This window comes from Dermochelys coriacea, chromosome 2, assembly GCF_009764565.3.
Source record: "Dermochelys coriacea isolate rDerCor1 chromosome 2, rDerCor1.pri.v4, whole genome shotgun sequence".
NCBI classification, from domain to species: Eukaryota; Metazoa; Chordata; order Testudines; family Dermochelyidae; genus Dermochelys; species Dermochelys coriacea.
This window is the reverse complement of record NC_050069.1, coordinates 105,515,404-105,535,284: the sequence shown is the minus strand read 5'-3', so window position 1 is coordinate 105,535,284 and position 19,881 is coordinate 105,515,404. Positions and strand designations below refer to the sequence as shown.

Below are 19,881 nucleotides of genomic sequence, written 5' to 3'. Positions count from 1 at the left end.
TCTTCTTACCCCTTTGTTTTTTTGAATTCAGCATCCTCTATTTTAGCAGTATTAGTCGAGCAGCTTTCAGAATACGTTTCTACTGCTAATTAAGTCACTAAGATAAGCTTATACCTCTATGAACAAATAACGAAGGAAAGCTATTAAGAAAGAAGGTGTGGTATTTACAGTCACTTTTCAAAGTAGAACGACACTTTATAAGCTATCTGCAAAGCTACAAATCTCCTTGTATTGTGTCTCTTGTCTTTCTAGTGTACAAGTTTTTCTAAGCAAAGGCTAGGCCTTCTTCTTTGTATCTTGACAGGCACTTTGCAATTCTGCAAGTAAGTTAGCAAACAACAGTGGTATCTTTGATACTAGTGTACAGTAACTGTGAGGAAAACTGAACTTTTAAGGTCAGCCATTGCATGTCAATACATCAGTGACCAAGAGTGCCTTTAATATGTTCTTGAAAGTGCAGTTCTGCTAAGGAATATAAATCAGAAATACTATCAGACAGCTTTTAAAGCATGAAAACTTGACTCTCTTGACAACTGTCTGACCTGATGAAAGTGTAAAATTTACAAAAAAATTAAAAAGATAAAAAAAATTGAAAAATGTGCCAAATATCACTAAAATCATCAGTTTGTGTTATTCACTGTTCTCAAATCTTTGTCTGCTTGTCTGTTTTAAATTGCAAGTTTTCTGGGGAGGACTGTATCTATGTTTATGGAATGCCCAGCATAATGAAGCCCTGAATCCTTTGTTTGGGTCTTTGGGCACTATCATAACATAAATGTTTAGCAATAATAAAATGAAAGAAAAAGCTGGATGAACATTCTGAAGAACCTTACGCCTTAACCCTCATGCTCATGAAAAAGGGTTAAGATTTCCTGCAGGTTCAGTTCTTGGTACTGCCGTACTCGGTGCTTAATTTGTAATGAAAGAGGTGCCAAGGCTCAAGCAACTTTTTTACATTCATAGCTGATGCAGCAAGCCCAGAGGTGCTGGGGCTATGAACTGTCAAGCCTAGAGGTCCCGGGGCTCAGCCCTGGCAAGCCCTGGCACAAATTAAGTACTGGCTGTATTCAAGAGCATTTTCAATAGGAGCAATTGGTGGATTTTCCCTAAGCCAAACTGTGTAGATCCTTTTAATAATGCTGAAGACCTATGTATCATGTGATTGGCAAGTACCAGGGAGGAAGGTCCTTTATATTTTAATATTGCTTTAGTATGATATTTTTATGTTTAAACTGACAAAAATTAGCAGGTGAAGTTCACAGGCAGAAGACTAGAATGCCAAGGGTGCAAAACCCATCCATCAGCAGTCTAAACACATTCCTAGAGAACTATACCATTGCAATAAAGGAAGAGAGAAGAAACTCCTACTCCATGGTCATCCCAGCTTCATATTCATGACCAACAAATCTGTATAGTGAACCAATAAATAAATTTGACTTGCAATATCAAAACATGGACCCAAGAACCAACCACTGGCAAGCAACTCATTTTACTTCACAGCAAATATCAACCAAATATAAGAGGGCTCTGCCCCAGTAGAAATCTCTAAAAGCACACAGCCCATAACCCCTGCCCCTTATGACAGAATTTGACCTCATGATACCCTCTGCAGATCTAGAAGCTCTTTAAAATATTTTAGTCCCCACTTGCTAAACAGATTCTTGCTCCTCCTGGCTGGTAAAGGTTGGTGCAGAACAATTGTGCCCAAGCTAATATACGTTCTGAATGCCTCTTTTAGAGAAGAGATCACCCTAGAAAATAATATAGTCTGATCAATCATGAAAAAGCCAACAGTTGATGCAATACACTTCAACTATCACTTCTCTCTCTAATCATCCATTTCTAGGTGAAATCATTCAGAAAGCAAAATCAAAATTCTAGCTTCATGTAACTTCTGCCAGTATCCTGGATACTTTGCAGCTGCGTTCCACAGCAGAGCACAACATAAAGACAGTGTTGGTAGCACTGAAAGAGAACAGTTAGAAGTCACAAATCGATGCTCACACTAGTTGACCTCTCTTCAGCTTTCCCATACTGGTATACAGAGTCACCTGCATGACATATCTGGACATAACAGTACAGCACTGAAATCTGACTCCAATCATTCCTTTCTAATGGGACCTGAAGTCCATCTGAAGGTCTCAAAGGAGTCAACACTGTTCTCCCCCTTCATCAACTTCATGAGACCATTTGGAGAGGTGGTGAGAGATGCATTACCCTCAAGTCCAGTGGTATACGAACTATTTTAATGAGCTATTAGATGTTTTTGTTAACAGTTCAGCTTAAGACGACTTAGTTCTCAAGATTCTTCAGAACTCTTGGATGAATACTACACAGTCCTGGTGACTTATTGCACCTTAGTGTTCTCATTTGTTCCAGCATTTCCTCAGTCTTATTGTACTTCAGCATTATTAGACCCGAAGTAGGTAGCTTCCAATATTTTCTTTGGTGAAAAATGTATCAAGAAATCATTTAACATCTTTGCAATGTCCTTATCCTCCTTAATAATTCCCTTTACTTCCTGGTAATCTTTGATCTGATTATCTGTAGTATTCTTGCTTCTGACAAACTCAAAGAATTTCCTCATATCTGTTCTTAGCAATTTATTTGCTCTTCAAATTCTCTCTTTGCTATCCTAATTATTATCTTATACTTTACTACTATAGTTTATGCTCTTTTTAATTGGACTTTCTAGGGGCGGTTTTCCATTTTCTGAAAGATATCTGTTGTGTTTGAATAATCTCTTGAACTTTGTCATTTAAAGAGTGTTTTCTCCTGTCCTTTTTGTCTACAGATATTGATAACATCTGCAACTCTACTGTGATATGTTTAAGTGTTTTAATATCCTCATTTTTTTACTATAGGGACTTTGATTAGCATCCTCAATTTTTTCAAATGAGCTTTTCTAAAGTTTAGGATCATAGCTGTCTCTTGGTAAAATATCTCCTATAGGATCCTGAGTGGACACACACTGAGGTATCAAGTAGAGTTAAGAATCTTGTAATTTGTTCTGACCATGAGAGTTCCCTGGACAGTCTATGTGTGATACACATATGATTTACTGTTGTTTATTTAGATTTAAGTACACACACAAAAGAATGCCTATCCTGAACTCTGCATGCCCCTGTCAAATTAAAAGCACACTATAAATATAAATACAGAACAAAAATAGAAGGATATTTTCCCCATCCTCTCATACATACAAGATGGCAAACCCTATTACAAGTTAATCATACCAGAATATCTACTCACTAAAATTTCACAAAAGAAACGCCATCCCCAGTCTCTTCAACCTTCCTCAAAAATATGACTGCACAGAACTATGGATTATCCATAGCTGGGAAAAGTGCAGCAGCCACTTGCTAAGTAATACAGATTGAGATAAGCACATAACACTGGTAGTGTACTCTGCACTAGCTCCCCAGTGAGAAGAGTTCAGTTTAGGATCTCTGAATAGATATTCAAAGCCCTCCATGGGATTGTCCAAGCTATCCGAGAGATGGCCTTCTACCCTGGGCCTCCAATAATAGATGCATTCCACTGGAATTAAACAACTGTCAACCAACAGGGAGAGCCTTGTGAGTGAAGGAGACAAACTTCCACAGGAGCTGGACTGTGGAACTGTGAAACATATTGCCTGTACAGAAAAGAACGACTGCTAACCTCCCGGCATTCAGAACTTAATGAGCAACTCATCCCTTCAACTTTGTTTCTCTCCTCAGTAGCTCACAGACATACCACAAACTTTTTCTAAACAACTATTCAAATTACACCAGCATCCAAAAAAAAAAAGAAGAAAAGACTAACTGATTTGTTACTTTCTTTTAACACTCTGAAGGCACTCAGATATTGTAGCACTGGGAGTTAAGTACATAGACAGACATGCAGAGAAATAGGCTAGTCGTTCAGGTGTCGAACCTGGTATGAAAGTTCTTTTCCAGTTGTACAGTTACACAGACTGCACCCTTATTTTTTATCTGTGATGACTTTGCAAGAGTGATACATTCCCTAGTGACCACAAAACTCCATTAGAGTAATTCCCTTTCAATAAGTCTCTCAGCAGGTCTTTCTCAATGATTACAGTACTTTCAGAATACAGCACTATATTGGTTCACAGTTTCAGCTATCCTGGTCATATTATACCTAGCCTGCTCTGTTTACTTAATAGCTCATACAATGGACTTTTTATTACAATTTTTTCATTTTTAAATTGTTCTCTTTTTAAAAGGAAACTGACAAGATATCTCAGTAAATACAATAATAAAACTCAGTAAAAGATAAATGATTTTAAAAGTGAGTGATTAAATTTAAAATGGCCCACCTAGTTTTCAAAACCTTTAATTGTGAAGGCCCTGGTCACATTCACAATCTTCTTCTGCACTTATTCTTAAGACTTTGTATTCATTCCCATTTTCATGGGATCTCTACCCGTAAGCAAGCAGACTGAAAATTCAGTTAAGCTGTATATGATTTGGGATCTAGAGGCAAAATATCCAGTAGAAGCAAAAGTTATACAACACTAACAGAAAAAAAAATCCCTTCTAAAATCTCCACTCAGTATATTAAAATAACTACACACTTGATATACATGAGCACACATAAAAAGTACATATCTATTTAAATATACATAGGATGCCATTAGAAATGGCTTACATTGACATATATACATACACACACACACACACACACACACACACGTACGGTATATATCTTGCGGATACATGCTGCTAATACTGGGCAGGGTCATTAGGAGGGTCAAGGTCAGGCTAGGAAAGAGTGTTTAGGGAATTATGTGGGAAATACCTCAGAAAACTTCAGCTCTGGTTGCTGCTGTCCTGATAATTTTTAGAGGAGAAAGACCACAAATCAATAGTGCGGAGGATCAGTAACTGAAATCTAATGTATGCGTATAAGGGATTCGATGCACAGTAGATAAAGTGTGAATAATCCAGATTGTCAGTGCCCATCAAAATATTTTCATATGTAACATTAGAATAGTTTATTTAAAAGGTACATACATAAAAAAGCTGAAATAAAGCCTGAATGGCTTTAACTGTATGGATTTTCACTGGGTTGACAAAAGGCACGATCCTGACACAAAGCCCCTCCCCCAAATTTTTTCCCTGCTTGAAACAACTGGGATGATACAGCAGGTCAGTGAAAAGGTCACCAGTTTTTGTTTTTTTTTCAAATGGGGAAAACAATATATTTTTCTCTAGCCTTGTTCTTGGAAATAGTGAAACTGTTTCAGCTGAAATTTTCCCCAAAAAATTCTGCCTGAAGCAGACACCAAGTATGGAACATTTCAGACCAAACAATTCAAGTTTGGTACCATCATAAGCAACAGAAACAGGGTCTTATAATGGGAAGCGTCAGGCAACCTTAATAACAGGGCATGCTACCAGCCACACCTATAATTACAAAACCAGTTTTCTGTGTTCATTTTAGATACTCAACATGAAAAGAAATGAAGATGGTATGCTGGCATTCAAACAATGACAGACTGTCTTCTATCTACTTTCACTCTGAATCTCCATATTTTTAAAAGGCTTAGGTTTCTCATAGTTTTTTTTAAATTTCAACATTCCTAAAAGGTAATACACACTAAACTTTTTTTTTTGGGGGGGGGGGTTGTGCTCACATGTGCATGTATGGTGAAATAGTTTCCATCATTGTTTGGTCAGTGTAAGCACAACAAAGGGGAGAGTGGAAAAACATTTTTAAAGGAAAATTTGATTGTACAACCACAAAAAATGGTATGGGGACTCATGGCCCTTAAACGAATTATCCAAAATTACTTTAAACTTAAAAAAAAATAACTGACTAGATTTCACGTTTGCAGGGATTTAAAAAAAATATTAGTATCAGTACAGTACAGTGTTTAGGTATTGTACGATTAAATAAAAACTCTTATGCAGAGAATGTTCTACATTTCTCTGATTATTAATTAATATACCATTTCATCTTATGGAGCAATAAATGCAAGTAAGGAACATGAAATTTAGTGAGGATTGGAAACATCTGTTTTTATTCAGCGCTCAGTGTCCACTACCATTATTAGTACTGCACTTTAACTGAATTTTCCCTCAGGGTGTAGTCTCAGAAATTTACAATAAGTTATAATCACACAAAATGTCATCACACACACACTTCAGTAAGAGACTACATTGAGCTAAAGGGAAAGAATTACACAGGAAGTTTCAATTAAAGAAAGTAACAGGTGAACATTTAAGGTACTGTGCAAAGGACAGCACAAGTCAAACAATAAACCCACAGTACGGGATATTATTAAGGATAAAAAAGAAAGACAAGTAAAGGAAGTAAAGAGTTAGTAGCAGGAAGATGTATTTGGATATAAAGTTAGAAAGTGAGACTTGGGAACAATAAACACATCATGAAGAGTTTTGAAAACCATTAATAAGTTACTTTGTAAAATAGTATATATTGTCACTGAGGAGCTTAAGTACATCATAAACTTTGACACTGCAGCATGCATCATTGCTCACCTGAAGCAACAACAGTGCTTGCCCATAGTGTATTTTCTATGCTGAGGCTTTCATGAACAGTTGGATCACTGTCTTCCTGTTAAAAATATGAACAATATGTAAATTAACAATTCCCTACTACCCAAGTTTATAACTAGAGATTTCAGGATGATGCCAGATCACACACAAATAAAAGCAAGAATAAAAGCTTGTCAAATAACTCTCCTGTACCTTCAGGCCAGCCGTTCTACAATAGTATTCATTGTATATGGCTTTTTATATGTATGTAAGAGAGGCCAACTTCCTTAAATATTCAACTGAAATATTTCATAGACTTTATGGCAAGAAGGGACCAATAGACCATCTAGTCTGTCCTCCTGTTTACGACAAGTGATTACATTTCACCTAGATACCCCTATGATGATCCTAGCATGCTACAGAAGAAGGCAAAAAACCCCTGAAGGTCCCTGCCAAACTGACTTGAGGAGAAAGTCCTTATTGATCCCAAATCTGGCAGTTTGATCCTGTGCATAAAACCCTAGTCAGGCATCTACCACCTCAGAACACTAGTGAACCCTGTCAGGTGCCTCATCTTTAGCTTTGGCAGATCTCTGATGCTTCAGAGGAAGCATCAGAATGCATCTAGGTGGTGAGGATGAAATATCCTTCCGAACCCCGGAGACAACTGACTGCAGCCCTGAAGCATGAGATTTTATTATAGTTACTGTCTTAATGCAGAGCTGCAAGTGTAATGAGCATGCTGAGGACAATGCAGGCAATCCTGTTTTCCCTGAAACTGAATGCAAAACTGATTTAGGTTTCAGTCAGAACTTCAGAGTATGTATCCAAACTGGACAGAACCAATTAGTCTGACCCACCGGATCTAGCACTGTTCACAGTGACCCTCTTCTCCCTCACCTTTTTCTTCTGAGTCAACACAGACGGAACTGGTGGCTTGGTCATACGCTCCCTAGCCCACATCTGGAAAGATGATGCCTTTGACACCCTAACAGCCACTATGGTGGCAAAAAAATCTGGACGGAACTTGATGAGGCAAAGGCATTCCCCTGCCATTAGTGACTGACAGGTTGAGTTCTGCCCCTAAGCTGCAAGCAGACTGAAGTATCAGATCTGTACCACATCTGTGGACCACATCACAATAGTTAAAATATAAGATTAACAGAATAAATAATTAGAGATGGAGAAAACCCATTGCACCAGTGTAACCTTTGTCTTTGCAGTATATTTTTGTGCTTTTGTTTTTGTAAAACTTTGAATATACTAACATCAGAAGAAAAGAAAAGCATAGATACATGGCTGTGAAAATGCACAAGCAATTATACAGTGGCTGTACATCAAGAGCTCTTTGCTCTCTAAGACAATAAATTTAATATGTGCCTTTTAAAGTTCTTTCCCCATGTTTTAAAAGTGGCTGGCAAAGATAAAAAGGTGAGCCGTGTTCATGGAAAAATGGATTTTATAATGCCAACTGAGAAGAAGCATCTCATCCCATGTCGGCTGGTCTCTCTTCACCCCAGACAGGCTGCCTCTTCTAGCTGACAAGTGACACTACTAAACCTCTATTTTCTACTACAACCACAATATTATGTCCTGGCAGCTGAACCTCCTTCCATTCATGTCTTGCTTGTCAACATTCTGATTGGTGCTGAAGCTCACTTTGCTTCCATGTGCTTCTCCATTCCAGTGACCATTTTATTACCTTTCCTCTGCTGATGCTTGCTCCCTACCCAACCTATCTACCTCTGCCTCACCACTCCCATTCTACCCCAGGCACTGCATGTCCCACACCAAACAGCCCACCTTTCAGATGCAGCTTTCTCTTGCATTCACCCACAATCTGCCCCTAAATAAAATTATTACTAATAATAAGAATAAAGGGAATTAAATGGTTAAAAGTGCAAATGTGCTATAGTGTTATTTTAGTTTTACATTTATTTTATTCAGGTTTCTGCATCCTAATCAGAGGAAGGCGTTTATGGTAAGGAGAAGTGGTTCTGCAAATTTCTAAAAGGTCATTACGGCTTATGGGAGGGTGACTGGGGGAATGAATAAACATAACCATTCTCTCTTGTAGCCTGAAATTTCCAGAGAAGTCATTAAAAATGAACTGATATTCAAGGGTAGTTTGCTCACGAGATGGCATTTATCTTTTATGCTCAAGTCACCTTTTCCTGCTGAACGCATATAATGACAACATAAAACTCCTCAGAATTAACACAATATGTACACCTGCTCTGCAATAATCCACTATACCCCCTAACTATTCCCCCCAGTGCTTTGTTTTACCATAATTTAAAATGTTCAATTCAGGAATAGGTCTTTACTCAGAAAGTATAGCATCACCTAAGCATCATGAACACCTATGGCACCATATACAATTGCATAATAAAAAGCCCGCTACCACCATCAGATAGGAAAATAAAATACCTTACTCAATTGGGGGAGGAGCAAAAGGAGGACTAGTACTGAAGCATTTGATGCAAGACCTCAATGGATAATCCACCTCTAACAGATATATTAGGGTCCACAAGGATGTTGTCTGTTAGTTTGCAGTAATGGAGAACAGCAATAAATAGTTGGAAATTATCTGATTCTACAACTAAACAAGTTATTCTTCACCGATCATAGATTTAAAGTAATTCTTCACAGAATGTCTCTTTGGATTGGAACTCATCTTTTTGTGATTAGATTTCTGAAGGTTCCTCCTGTCATCAGAATTAACCTTATTTCCAGAATACCAATGAATAATTTAACCTTCCACAGTCCAGATTCCAAGAGGTAAAAACTTCTCTAAGAGCTTCCCACGCTGGTTTAGATAAATTGATTGCCAACACAATTTAAACTGAGGTAACTTGGAACTGCAAGCTTTTGGTCCTGTTAGTTTCCAATTCTTACTGCACTAGAGAGTTTTTATACATATGCAGTTCTTGACAATCTTTACGATATTACATCCTGGAGATCTATGTGTTCCATAATCCCTGTTTTTGGAAGCTAACAAATGTTACTTATAAAGCAACACTATTTGCAGAAAGAATTAATGACAGCCTTGTCAAAATGAATGTGTCCTAGGACCTGAGTCTAAAATATATTATAACACGAACTAAAAGAGTGTAGCAAACTACATGTAGCTATCTGAAAGTTTCTGGAAAGTATAATCTGCTTAAAACAACACCCTAGAGCAGTGGTTCTCAACCTATTTACCATTGTGGGCCGCATATGCTTAGTGACTATGTTGGCATCTTTCAGTTGTGTTATGATTTCTTAAAGACAGACACAGAAGAAAAATTCAAAAAGCTTGTCAATGAGATTTCCACCATATTTGAAAACTTCAGTTGGAATGACGTTGGATCAATGGTTCTACCATCTTGTTGTTTGCACATGGACAGGAATGATCGAAGAACTTAACAGTGTGTAAGTGTATAAAGTACTCCTGAGGGCATTCTGCGTCAAAAAATTAAAAATTCTGCACACAATATTTCAAAATGCTGCATGTTTACTTGTCAATAAATAAATGCAGAGGCTCCAGCATGGCAGTGGGGAGAACAGGCCACTGGCTGTACAAAAGTGGGAAATCACCCTGCAGCCTTCCCACCCCTGCAACCTAGACTCAGTGATGAGGCTGAATCCAACTCTCATACAGCACAAGGCCTGGGCCTGCCAGAGAAACACCTTTGGGCCTTGCCCCTCTGTACCAGGTGCGGAGAGGCAGGATCCAAGTGTGGAGGGGCTCAGTGTGGGGGGATCCAGGTGTGAGGTGAGAGAATTCTGTGTGGGACATCCTGGGTGCAGGCAGCTCAGTCAGGGGTCTAGGTGTGGCTGCACAGAGGCTCATTGTGGGGGGGGGTGTCCAGATTCAGGGACAATGGGACTCTGCAGGGGCTTCCAGGTGAAAGTGGTTGGAGTTCAGTGGAGGAATATGGTTGTGAGGGTCTCAGCGGATGGGGGGGGTCGGTGCTAGGGGAATGGGGCTTGTTGGGGTGGGAGCCTGGGTGCAGCTAGTTGGGGGTCAGTGGTGTGGGGTTCTGGATGTGGGGATTCAGGGGGTGGAGGTCATCAGGCTGGGAATTTTGAGTGCAGAGAGCTCAGTGGGGGGGTGGTCTGAGTGCATGGGTGGGTGGCCAGAGGCAGGGGGTCCGAGTGCAGGGGTTGAGGTTCAGTGGAGTAGGTTTTGGGTATGGAGGGCTAGAGGTGTTCTGGATGTACCCAGTTGAGGCTTGGCAGGAGTGTCTGGGTATGGGAGATCCAGATGCAAGGGGTTGGGCGGACGGGGGAACAGCTCCCTGTACAGTGACCCCTCCCCCTACAGCTGAGGAGCGATGGGGGCAGGAAGCAGGGGAGGTTGCTGAGCTTCCTGCAGCTGGGGGATGTTTCTGGGGGTGGGTCTGACACAGCCCCAGCCACTCCTAACAGGGGCTCTCCGTCCTCTCCTGCCTCCAGCCCAGCTGGGACTAGCAGTTGATCTCGGCTCAGGGTAGGAGCCACTGGCTGGGGTGTCCCCAGCCCTGAGGTGATTTACATCTCCGATGGCTGCTTTGGGTGCCTGAAACGATGTACCTGCGCAGATAGGGAGTGGTGCGTGACTGCTCTTTCAGCTTCCCTTTGTTTCCCCAAAGTCATTTTTCTGTGGGGAAGCAAAGAAATCTGCAGGGGACATGAATTCTGCGCATGCACGGTGGTGCAAAATTCCCCCAAGACACCAAAGACACCATTTGAAGAGCCATGAAGGGCTTCCTCTAGAATTGCAGCAAAGAATAAACCAAAAAGGCTAGGTGCAAGAACACATCCTTGCTTCACCATGTTCGTGACTGGAAATGGGTCTGTTATTTCACCTTCATCACTAACTCTTCTAGCCATATCTTCATGGAACAGCCGAACAATGTTAATAAATTTGTCTGGACATCGAAATTTCCAATTTCCATGTGTGCTTGGAGATGTCAAATGCCTCGGTTAGATAGAGAAACATGATATACAAAGCTTGGTACTGTTTGCGACATTTTTCCTGTAACTGTCAAATGATGAAAATCATGTCAACATTGCTCTGCCAAGGATGAAAGCTGCACTATGACTCACACAGAACACTGTCGATGATTTGGGTCAGAAGCAGGTTCAGGAGGATCCATGCAAGAATCTTGCCAGCCACAGAGAGCAAAGAGATACTGTGGTAATTACCACAGGTGCTCTTTGAGCCTTTATTTTTAGTGACTATGTTGGCATCTTTCAGTTGTTGTGTTATGATTTCTTAAAGTCAGACATAGAAGAAAAATTAAAAAAGCCTGTCAATGAGAAGATTTCCTCCATATTTAAAAACTTCAGCTGGAATGGCATTGGAACCATGAGATTTGCTATTTGTCATTACTTTAACACTCTTCAGCAACTTGGCTCATGTGAATGGAATCAGCAAGTGCAATAGAAGTGGGCAATTTGCGTACGCTATCCAGTGCCTCATCAGAAACAGTTGAAAAATGATTATGTAGTTCATTAAAATGTTCATGGTGCCACTAGTGGATGGCAGTGTGAGTTATGATCAGAGATTCAACATAAGCACTTGTTAGCAGTGTCAAGGCAGATGGGTAGAGCCATACACAGGTTTGGCCACATCACAGAAACCTTTGGGGCCATGTTTATCAGGAAGGGCCTGTAGTTCATCAACTTTCTGGTCAAACAGCATATTTTGCATTTGGCAGAGTGTGTCTGAGGTGTGCTGCAAGTTGCTCTAACCTGGCCTTTTTCTACTCAGAGAGCAGGTCAGCTAAGAGTATGGCATGCGGGTGTCACTTGTCATCAAGAAGATTCAATATTTCAGGATCATTATCATCAAGCTAAGTCTGCACAATGTTTTGTATATATCACACAATCCACAACAGTTATAGATTGTGTCATGTAGTGGTACCCATTCAGCAGACATCACCATTGATCATTCGAAGAGTTTCTAAAATAGTAGTTAGCTGTGACAAATTTTTCAGTTCAGCAATATTTACATGCTCAACTGAGTATTTTTTATGCATTTTCAGCTGAATAGAGAGTGAAAGCTTTGACTGAATAATATGGTGGGCAGTCCAACAGTCAGCTCAACCCAACTTATGCACATAGATCATGATGTAGTATGATCAGCACACAGTATATCAGACGAGCACATAGTATATCAGATGCTAATGATGTGAGTGAGGGTTCATCTAGGTCATTTTGTATTTGTCAGGGAGTTGGAAGACGGCATTTGTAATAACTAGATGGTACTCAACACGTCATCAGCAGAAGTAGGCCACTGCTTTTCATCTTACTGATGCCATGTTTGCCAGGTATGCCACACAACGCAGAATCATCGTTAAAGTCAACTCATCGTTAAAATAATCAACTTGTCTTCATGGGGAGTCAATCAGATATGCTATTGTGCACTTCAAAAAAACATTGTGTAGAAGGGGAGTTTTCCTTGGGCCCCATTCTCATATGCTTGAAAGAAATAAGGATTTTCAATGTAGCTGATGATCCATTTGACACCAGCTTTTGTAGAATGCTGTTCTCCTGGTACCTGGAAGAGTACAGAAAAAGGCAAGAGCGAGACATATTGGTACAAATGTAAACTGAAGAGCAAGAGGTGAAATGCGGATAAACTGTGTTCTTACGTAAGGCTAAAAAAGGAAAGCATGACATTCGCTTTTTAAGCTTACTTATCCTGGTATATGGATAGTTACCAAGGAGACCATTACCTGGAGCAGAAACACATGGGATAATCATTCATTAGCCCAAAAGCAGAGTTCCCTAAGGTCAAATTAAAAGTCCAAAAACGAGCCATTATTTACTTAAGTATAAGAAAAGCTCCAGGAAACATCTGGGGCTTGATTTTCAGGTTTGCATGTACGATTCTATTACCTGTCTACATGTACAATTTGTATCACCTCTGTATAAAGCTGTTACTATTAGAAAGTGCACAGTTATGGATAATGCTTAGGTAAGGAGAGGCCATGATGAGCAACACTGAAAATCAAAACTCTAACCTCAATTATGGGGTGGAAAGATAAATGGATCTTAAAACCCACACCTTAGATAAGAGGATAAAAATTTGAGGATGAGTAGAGCAATCCATGAAATTAATTCTTTTTTCCCCACACGTGCTACAATTAAGTTCTTCTGAGGGAAAAGAGTTGATTTCCCAGAGTCCCAGATGAACCTCACACTAAAGACAAAAATTGACAATTCTTGAAAGCCCCACATAACAGGTGGTAATAGAAAGATACCTATGATGATCTTGTAAGATCAGAGAAACAAGAACTGAGGTTGCAGCTTTGAGTACACTATCATCAACTCTGTCCAGTTATACCTTCCTTAGGGAATTTCAGGGGAGTATGCAACTGGAGAAAAGATTGAAAGAAACACCTTAGGAACTAGAAAGATATTGTACAGGAAGAGAATATCAAGACAGGAAACTTTTTTCACTTACAAGACAAATAAAATTATCAGGAGAGTTCCCCATCTGTTGAATATCATGAAAATAATCCATCTATCTTTAACAGCTGCTGATATTGACCAAGTTTAATGTACAAGACAACAGAGAAGTCAACAGAAAACCCATTTTGCATGGCTTAATCCCAAAGAACTACTCTCAGACATAGCAAACAAAAAAGATGACTCAAAATGCATGCATCATTGTCTCTCTGAACCTGTAAAATCTAATCTCATACCACTTAACATAGTACAATCAGATCTAGAGAGCTAGTTTATTGTCCCTTGGTAAAAAGTGTGACGTTTACGTGAAAACACTGGGAAAGTTAGAGACTATGATGGAATTCCATCATCACGTAAGAGCCAGGTTGTGCACAGTACCATGTGCTCTTACAGAGGGAGCAGTGGGGCTTGCAAGACACTCCCTATATCATAGATAGCAGTGTAGGGAAAAGGAAAGGAATCTCCACAGAGCCACCACTCACTCTTCTAAGTGGGTAGACGGGGACTGGGCAAGCAGGGGTAGATAGCGGGTGCAGCTTTAGCTCCTCTTCACACTGCCCAATGCAGTTATGCTCATGCCAGGGGAAATATACTGGACCAACTATCAGGCTGGCTCAGGGTACCCTCTCTCCAGAGTTATGGAAAATCTGACTTAGTCACAAACAGCTATCTAGTCTGCTCATGGGGCAATGCAACTATGTGCTGCCCCATTCACACTGCTTGTGGCAAAGTCACAATTTAACGCTAAAGAAAAATTCCAAATAGGGAGAATTGGCCACTAGGACACAGACTAGCCTCATTACCGTGGCTAAGTTAACAGCTACCAAAACGGTCAGCTAATAGGACAGATATACCAAGTGTTTCAAAGATGAGCCATCAGTTTGTTCAGCACCAGATTTGTGTCCAAAGAAGGCAGAGGTTCAAGAACATGTGGGAACATGGATGGTACCCATCATTTAAACCCTCTTGTAATTTGGCTGCCCAAAGATAGAGGTTCCCTTGATAAGAAGATAGCATGTTTATTGTTTCAGAGTAGCAGCCGTGTTAGTCTGTATTCGCAAAAAGAAAAGGAGTACTTGTGGCACCTTAGAGACTAACAAATTTATTAGAGCATAAGCTTTCGTGAGCTACAGCTCACTTCATCGGATGCATCCGATGAAGTGAGCTGTAGCTCACGAAAGCTTATGCTCTAATAAATTTGTTAGACTCTAAGGTGCCACAAGTACTCCTTTTCTTTTTGCATGTTTATTGTGACAGGGAAAATGTAACTGTACTCACAGCAAAACAACATTCCTATGATATAAGCAAATTATGGAAAATAAAAACTGGAATTGATAGAGGGTCAATGACCTTGCGGGATGCCCACGTCGCAAACCTAATTCACTTCAGGGAATAGTGTTTTCTCACAAAGAATTTAAATGGCTTCTCAATAAGACATTGTACATACCCTGAGCATTCCCAAGTCTGGTGTGCAAGTCACCAGACACAGAGATTTTGGATCAATGCTCAGGATCTGGTCCAATTTCTACCAGAATATCCTGGAGATTTAACTGATTAAAAGGAAGCCATAAACAGCAGATCTTGGGAACCAAGTGGATCAAGTATAAGAGGGAATTTTCCTTGTTCCATCATATCTTTGTCTTGGAAGCAGAGGAATTGGAAGAAAGGAGAAGAAACCCCAACTCCAGGTCAGAGTGCCAGGGATCACTAAGAACAAGATGAACTAACACGAAATCTTTAAGAACCAATTTTTTTATAATGAAGGTCAAGCATGCAAAACTAGTCCTACAGTGACATTATTGAGGAAATTGGTAGCAATGTTAAGCTGAATGCTAGCCACATTTACTGTGTGACCAGCACAAACTATATATGGTATATATCATTCTCCATATACATATGTCGAGCTACAACATCCCAGTTCTGAGGGTATCCAGAATTGGCAGCAGTGATTTTAATTAGTGAGCTATAATGTATTACCAATTTGAGTCACCTGGGTCAACTGAAAAAGCAGCAACAAGTTGATGGCAATGACTCTACAATCCTATATGATTCATACTCACTGTTTAACAAATAGGACCTCCTAGAACATGTAATTACAATAACAGATGAAGAATTTATCATTAAAGTTATGATTTGGTCATGGTAGTCACAGCAATTGTGAATTTGAATAAAATCTGAAAAATTTTGGACATGGCTATAAAAACACATTTGATGAGGCCAACACTCTGAGTAGCATTGCAACCTGGTGCACAGCATCCCAGACCACCCAGGTTTGTCCTGTTTGCCTCTCTATTTCCAGAGGGGCAAACAGGACAAACCTGAGTGACATTCCAATCCCTTGCACTAGGTCACAATACCTGGAGTGTGGAGCCAGGCCAACCCGTTCGCCTCCAAACACCCTCTCCCCCCACCCCACCTTTAAGCAACCCCATTATACTCTTGTGTATGTGATGTCGCAATAATATACAGTGTTTTATTATTGTGACTTATTTTTTCCCCACATCTCTGCTGTGATATTCACTACCAATTTCCATACCAAAATTGGAGCCTTGCTTGTCCCACAAGAAACACACAATAATGCCCCACATTTTCCTTGCATTTACTCTTACATCAAATAAGAACAACAGTGTAAGGGCAAATATCTTTTAAAAACCTGATGTTCTGTTTCATTAATACTACCAATGGTGACAAAAAATGCAGCAAAACCCAAATGTTGCAAATACAGTATAAAATAGAGTCATAGAATATCAGGGTTGGAAGGGACCTCAGGAGATCATCTAGTCCAACCCCCTACTCAAAGCAGGACCAATCCCCAATTTTTGCCCCAGATACCTAAATGACCCCCTCAAGGATTGAACTCACAACCCTGGGTTTAGCAAGCCAATGCTCAAACCACTGAGCTATCCCTCTGGTGAATCTCAGTCCATTTTTTCATACAAAGGCACTCCAAAAACAAAATATAATAAAATAAAATAAAACTCTTCCTTAGTACCCTTGCAGAGATGTCAATCTTTCTCTGTGTTTTTTAGGGATGTTAATGAAAAAAAGTTAGTAAGGTTTGATAAGTTTTTGGCACATATTTTGATTAGAAAAATGTAAACATGTTAAGGAAAGGAAATGCATAGCTACAGCACCCAAACAAGCTTCATTCTGTCCTTACTGACTTCATGAAAAACAACACGATTAAGACATTTTAGTGTTTGTGTTCTTGAACTAGATTTAACCACATTTTTAAAGACATTTCAGTTACTTTCTCCTTCTGACCTCTCTCAAATGGTATCTTTGCTGGGCAGAGTTGAGAGGATTTGGTTAATCTGACTGGGCATTTCCATATGTTAATATGAACAGATTTCTTTTACGTTACACTCTGAATTTCCTGCATTTATAATGCTTGGATTGGGATAATTACAACAGCCCTCCAATTTATTTTATCTTAGTTCCATACTTTCAACCCTAACTCCATCTTACTGCAGGTTTTGTAGCACTTACCAGCATATCAGTGAACAGGGCCTCAAGGCACAGTGCTGCTTTCTCAACTAAGTCTTTTGGCTTTCTTAATATGGAATTGGTAATCAGGCCTCAGCTGGCACTGTTCAACTATCTGCATTGAGACTCATTTTCCTACCACAATTTTCTAATAATTATCAACGATTTACAAGGATCTACGACCTGTCCTACAGGGTAATGGTCAGGTAAGTTTACCTGCATTATGCTTCTTTTCACAGACAACAACCTTAGGGTTATTGTGTAGTCTCTTCACATCCTCATCCTTCCCTTTCCCATTTTCAACAAAAAACAAGCCACAAAATCAACCCCTATAAACAATAAGAAAAAGAGTACTTGTGGCACCTTAGAGACTAACAAATTTATATGAGCATAAGTTTTCGTGAGCTACAGTTCACTTCATCGGATGCATTCTAATCTGTACGAGTTTTTTCATGAAGTTGATAGATTTCCACTCCACATGGCTAAATTCAGTGCCTTGCATAATGACAGGTTTCAGAGTAGCAGCCATGTTAGTCTGTATTTGCAAAAAGAAAAGGAGTACTTGTGGCACCTTAGAGACTAACAAATTTATTTGAGCATAAGCTTTCATGAGTGAAGTGAGCTGTAGCTTTTCTTCAGTGCAGAAAAGTTAGCAGCTGCTTTGCCTCACACTACTGACAAATGTCTAAATGATCAATTTCCCTCAGTTTGTGATGTGTGTTTTAGACAATATATATTGTGGTTGGAAGTAAAATGAATATTAACATATTATTTTGAACTATTTCTACAACAATACTACTATATCTGGACATATAAAGTTCTCAATTTCTAGTTTCTACCTTAAAAAAAACTTTATGGTTTTGCTAATATAATTTCCTGCCATTTAGTATCAAAAATATTGCTAATATAAAATACTTCTATAACAAGGGAATAACAAATGCTCATCTAAAACTCAGAGAAAAATAAATTATGTTTAGATACTGAAATGATGGGTTCCACATATGGTGAAAAATAGAGGAGTTGGGATAGACACAGGTACGTACGTAGGTATTACTCACCCGTGTGAAGGTACCTTCAAAACTGTGAATATCCAATTGTGGCTTCTGAGCATAAACATAAGAACTGATTGAAAAAAGATCCTGTAATACATAATACAGTTACTTAATCATCAATTTAATTTATTATTAAATGAATGCATATAAACACAAAACCACACACAACTAAGCAACTATTGTTCATTTTTATGTTTTTTAAATATCAGTAAATTTCTCAGTGAAGTCAATGGGAATTTTACTCAAGTAAGGACTAGGATCAGACCCTGCTTACAGTACATCTCATATTATACAGGAATTGTGTGCTAGAAAACAATGAAAATATCAAGTTTGTACAAATGTTAGATGCCACCTATTGAACTATTTTGTATTTATAGCTTAAATGTGAAAGGGATTTTGTTATTGGAGGGGTTTTTTTTAATAGCCTAATTAAAAATGAAAATTGTATCTCCTGATTTTTTTTCCCTTTAAAATAATTAAAAGGGTTTCCTGCCTCCTTGTTGACAATCATGGGCATTTTTTCAGCAAGGGCGAAAATGGCTGAATATATCGGGGAAAATAATGAAACTGAATAAATATTAAGTGCTGTTAAATGACCAAAGTCAAAAAGAAGGGGGAAAAAAAAAGATCTCCCCCGAGCTATTCTGTAACAGAAAGCTTAAATTTACTTAATGTCCTATGGGAAATTAGTTTGGTGGTCTCAGTCCAGTTTCCAGATGTCCACATCAATACCACCCCATCCTCTGCTTAGAACCGGCACAGTGGATTTGCTCCTGCTCTCATTGAAGTGGATATGAAAAATTCCAGCAACTGCAACAGGAGCATGATAAATCAATGGGATTACTCACATGCTCAAAGTTAGGCACATAATTAACTATTTTGCTGAGTTGGAAGTTATATTAACAATACCGTTGTCTTTGACAGCAGATAAACCATTAAGTAAATGGACATGGAGACTGAACTATGGTCATCCTGCTGAGTTGGTCCCTCCAAGTCGGGGGGAAGGCACATTAGCAAGGCAGCAGTGAGAGTCTTGCAGTGTCACTCTACAAACTGTACTTATTTTGTTTACAAAAGACTTCTCAATCTCCAAAGCAATTTTCTAGAGAACTAATACATTTACACAATTTTATACAAGTATATTTAAAAAAAGGTAAAATTTGGCTACTTCAAACCCAGAAATATAAACAAGCAAAAAAACAAAACCAAGGATACTGAGATTGTAAGGTGTTATTTTTTCAGTGTAAATATTTGTAATCAAAAATAAATATAAAGTGAGCACTGTACACTTTGTATTCTGTGTTGTAACTGAAATCAATATATTTGAAAATGTAGAAAACATCCACAAATATTTAAATAAATGGCATTCTATTATTGTTCAATTGTGGTTAATTTTT

General features: G+C 39.0%; 1 protein-coding gene across 8 annotated transcripts in view; it reads right to left on the bottom strand.

Annotated features, from left to right (window-relative positions):
- Window positions 1–19,881, bottom strand: part of ATP9B (ATPase phospholipid transporting 9B (putative)) — a 290,806-nt gene that overhangs the window by 113,998 nt on the left and 156,927 nt on the right. For 5 of the 8 annotated variants that reach the window (XM_038389752.2, XM_043508242.1, XM_043508239.1 and 2 more), the window contains exons 9-10: window positions 18,491–18,571; window positions 6,507–6,582 (exon numbers count right to left, since the gene is read on the bottom strand). The exons of 1 other annotated variant lie outside the window; for it this stretch is intronic. In XM_038389752.2, coding sequence (XP_038245680.1) covers window positions 6,507–6,582; window positions 18,491–18,571 — 157 coding nt within the window. The remainder of the gene's footprint in view (window positions 1–6,506; window positions 6,583–18,490; window positions 18,572–19,881) is intronic. 2 more of the 8 variants (XM_043508237.1, XM_043508238.1) reach the window with 1 other exon arrangement.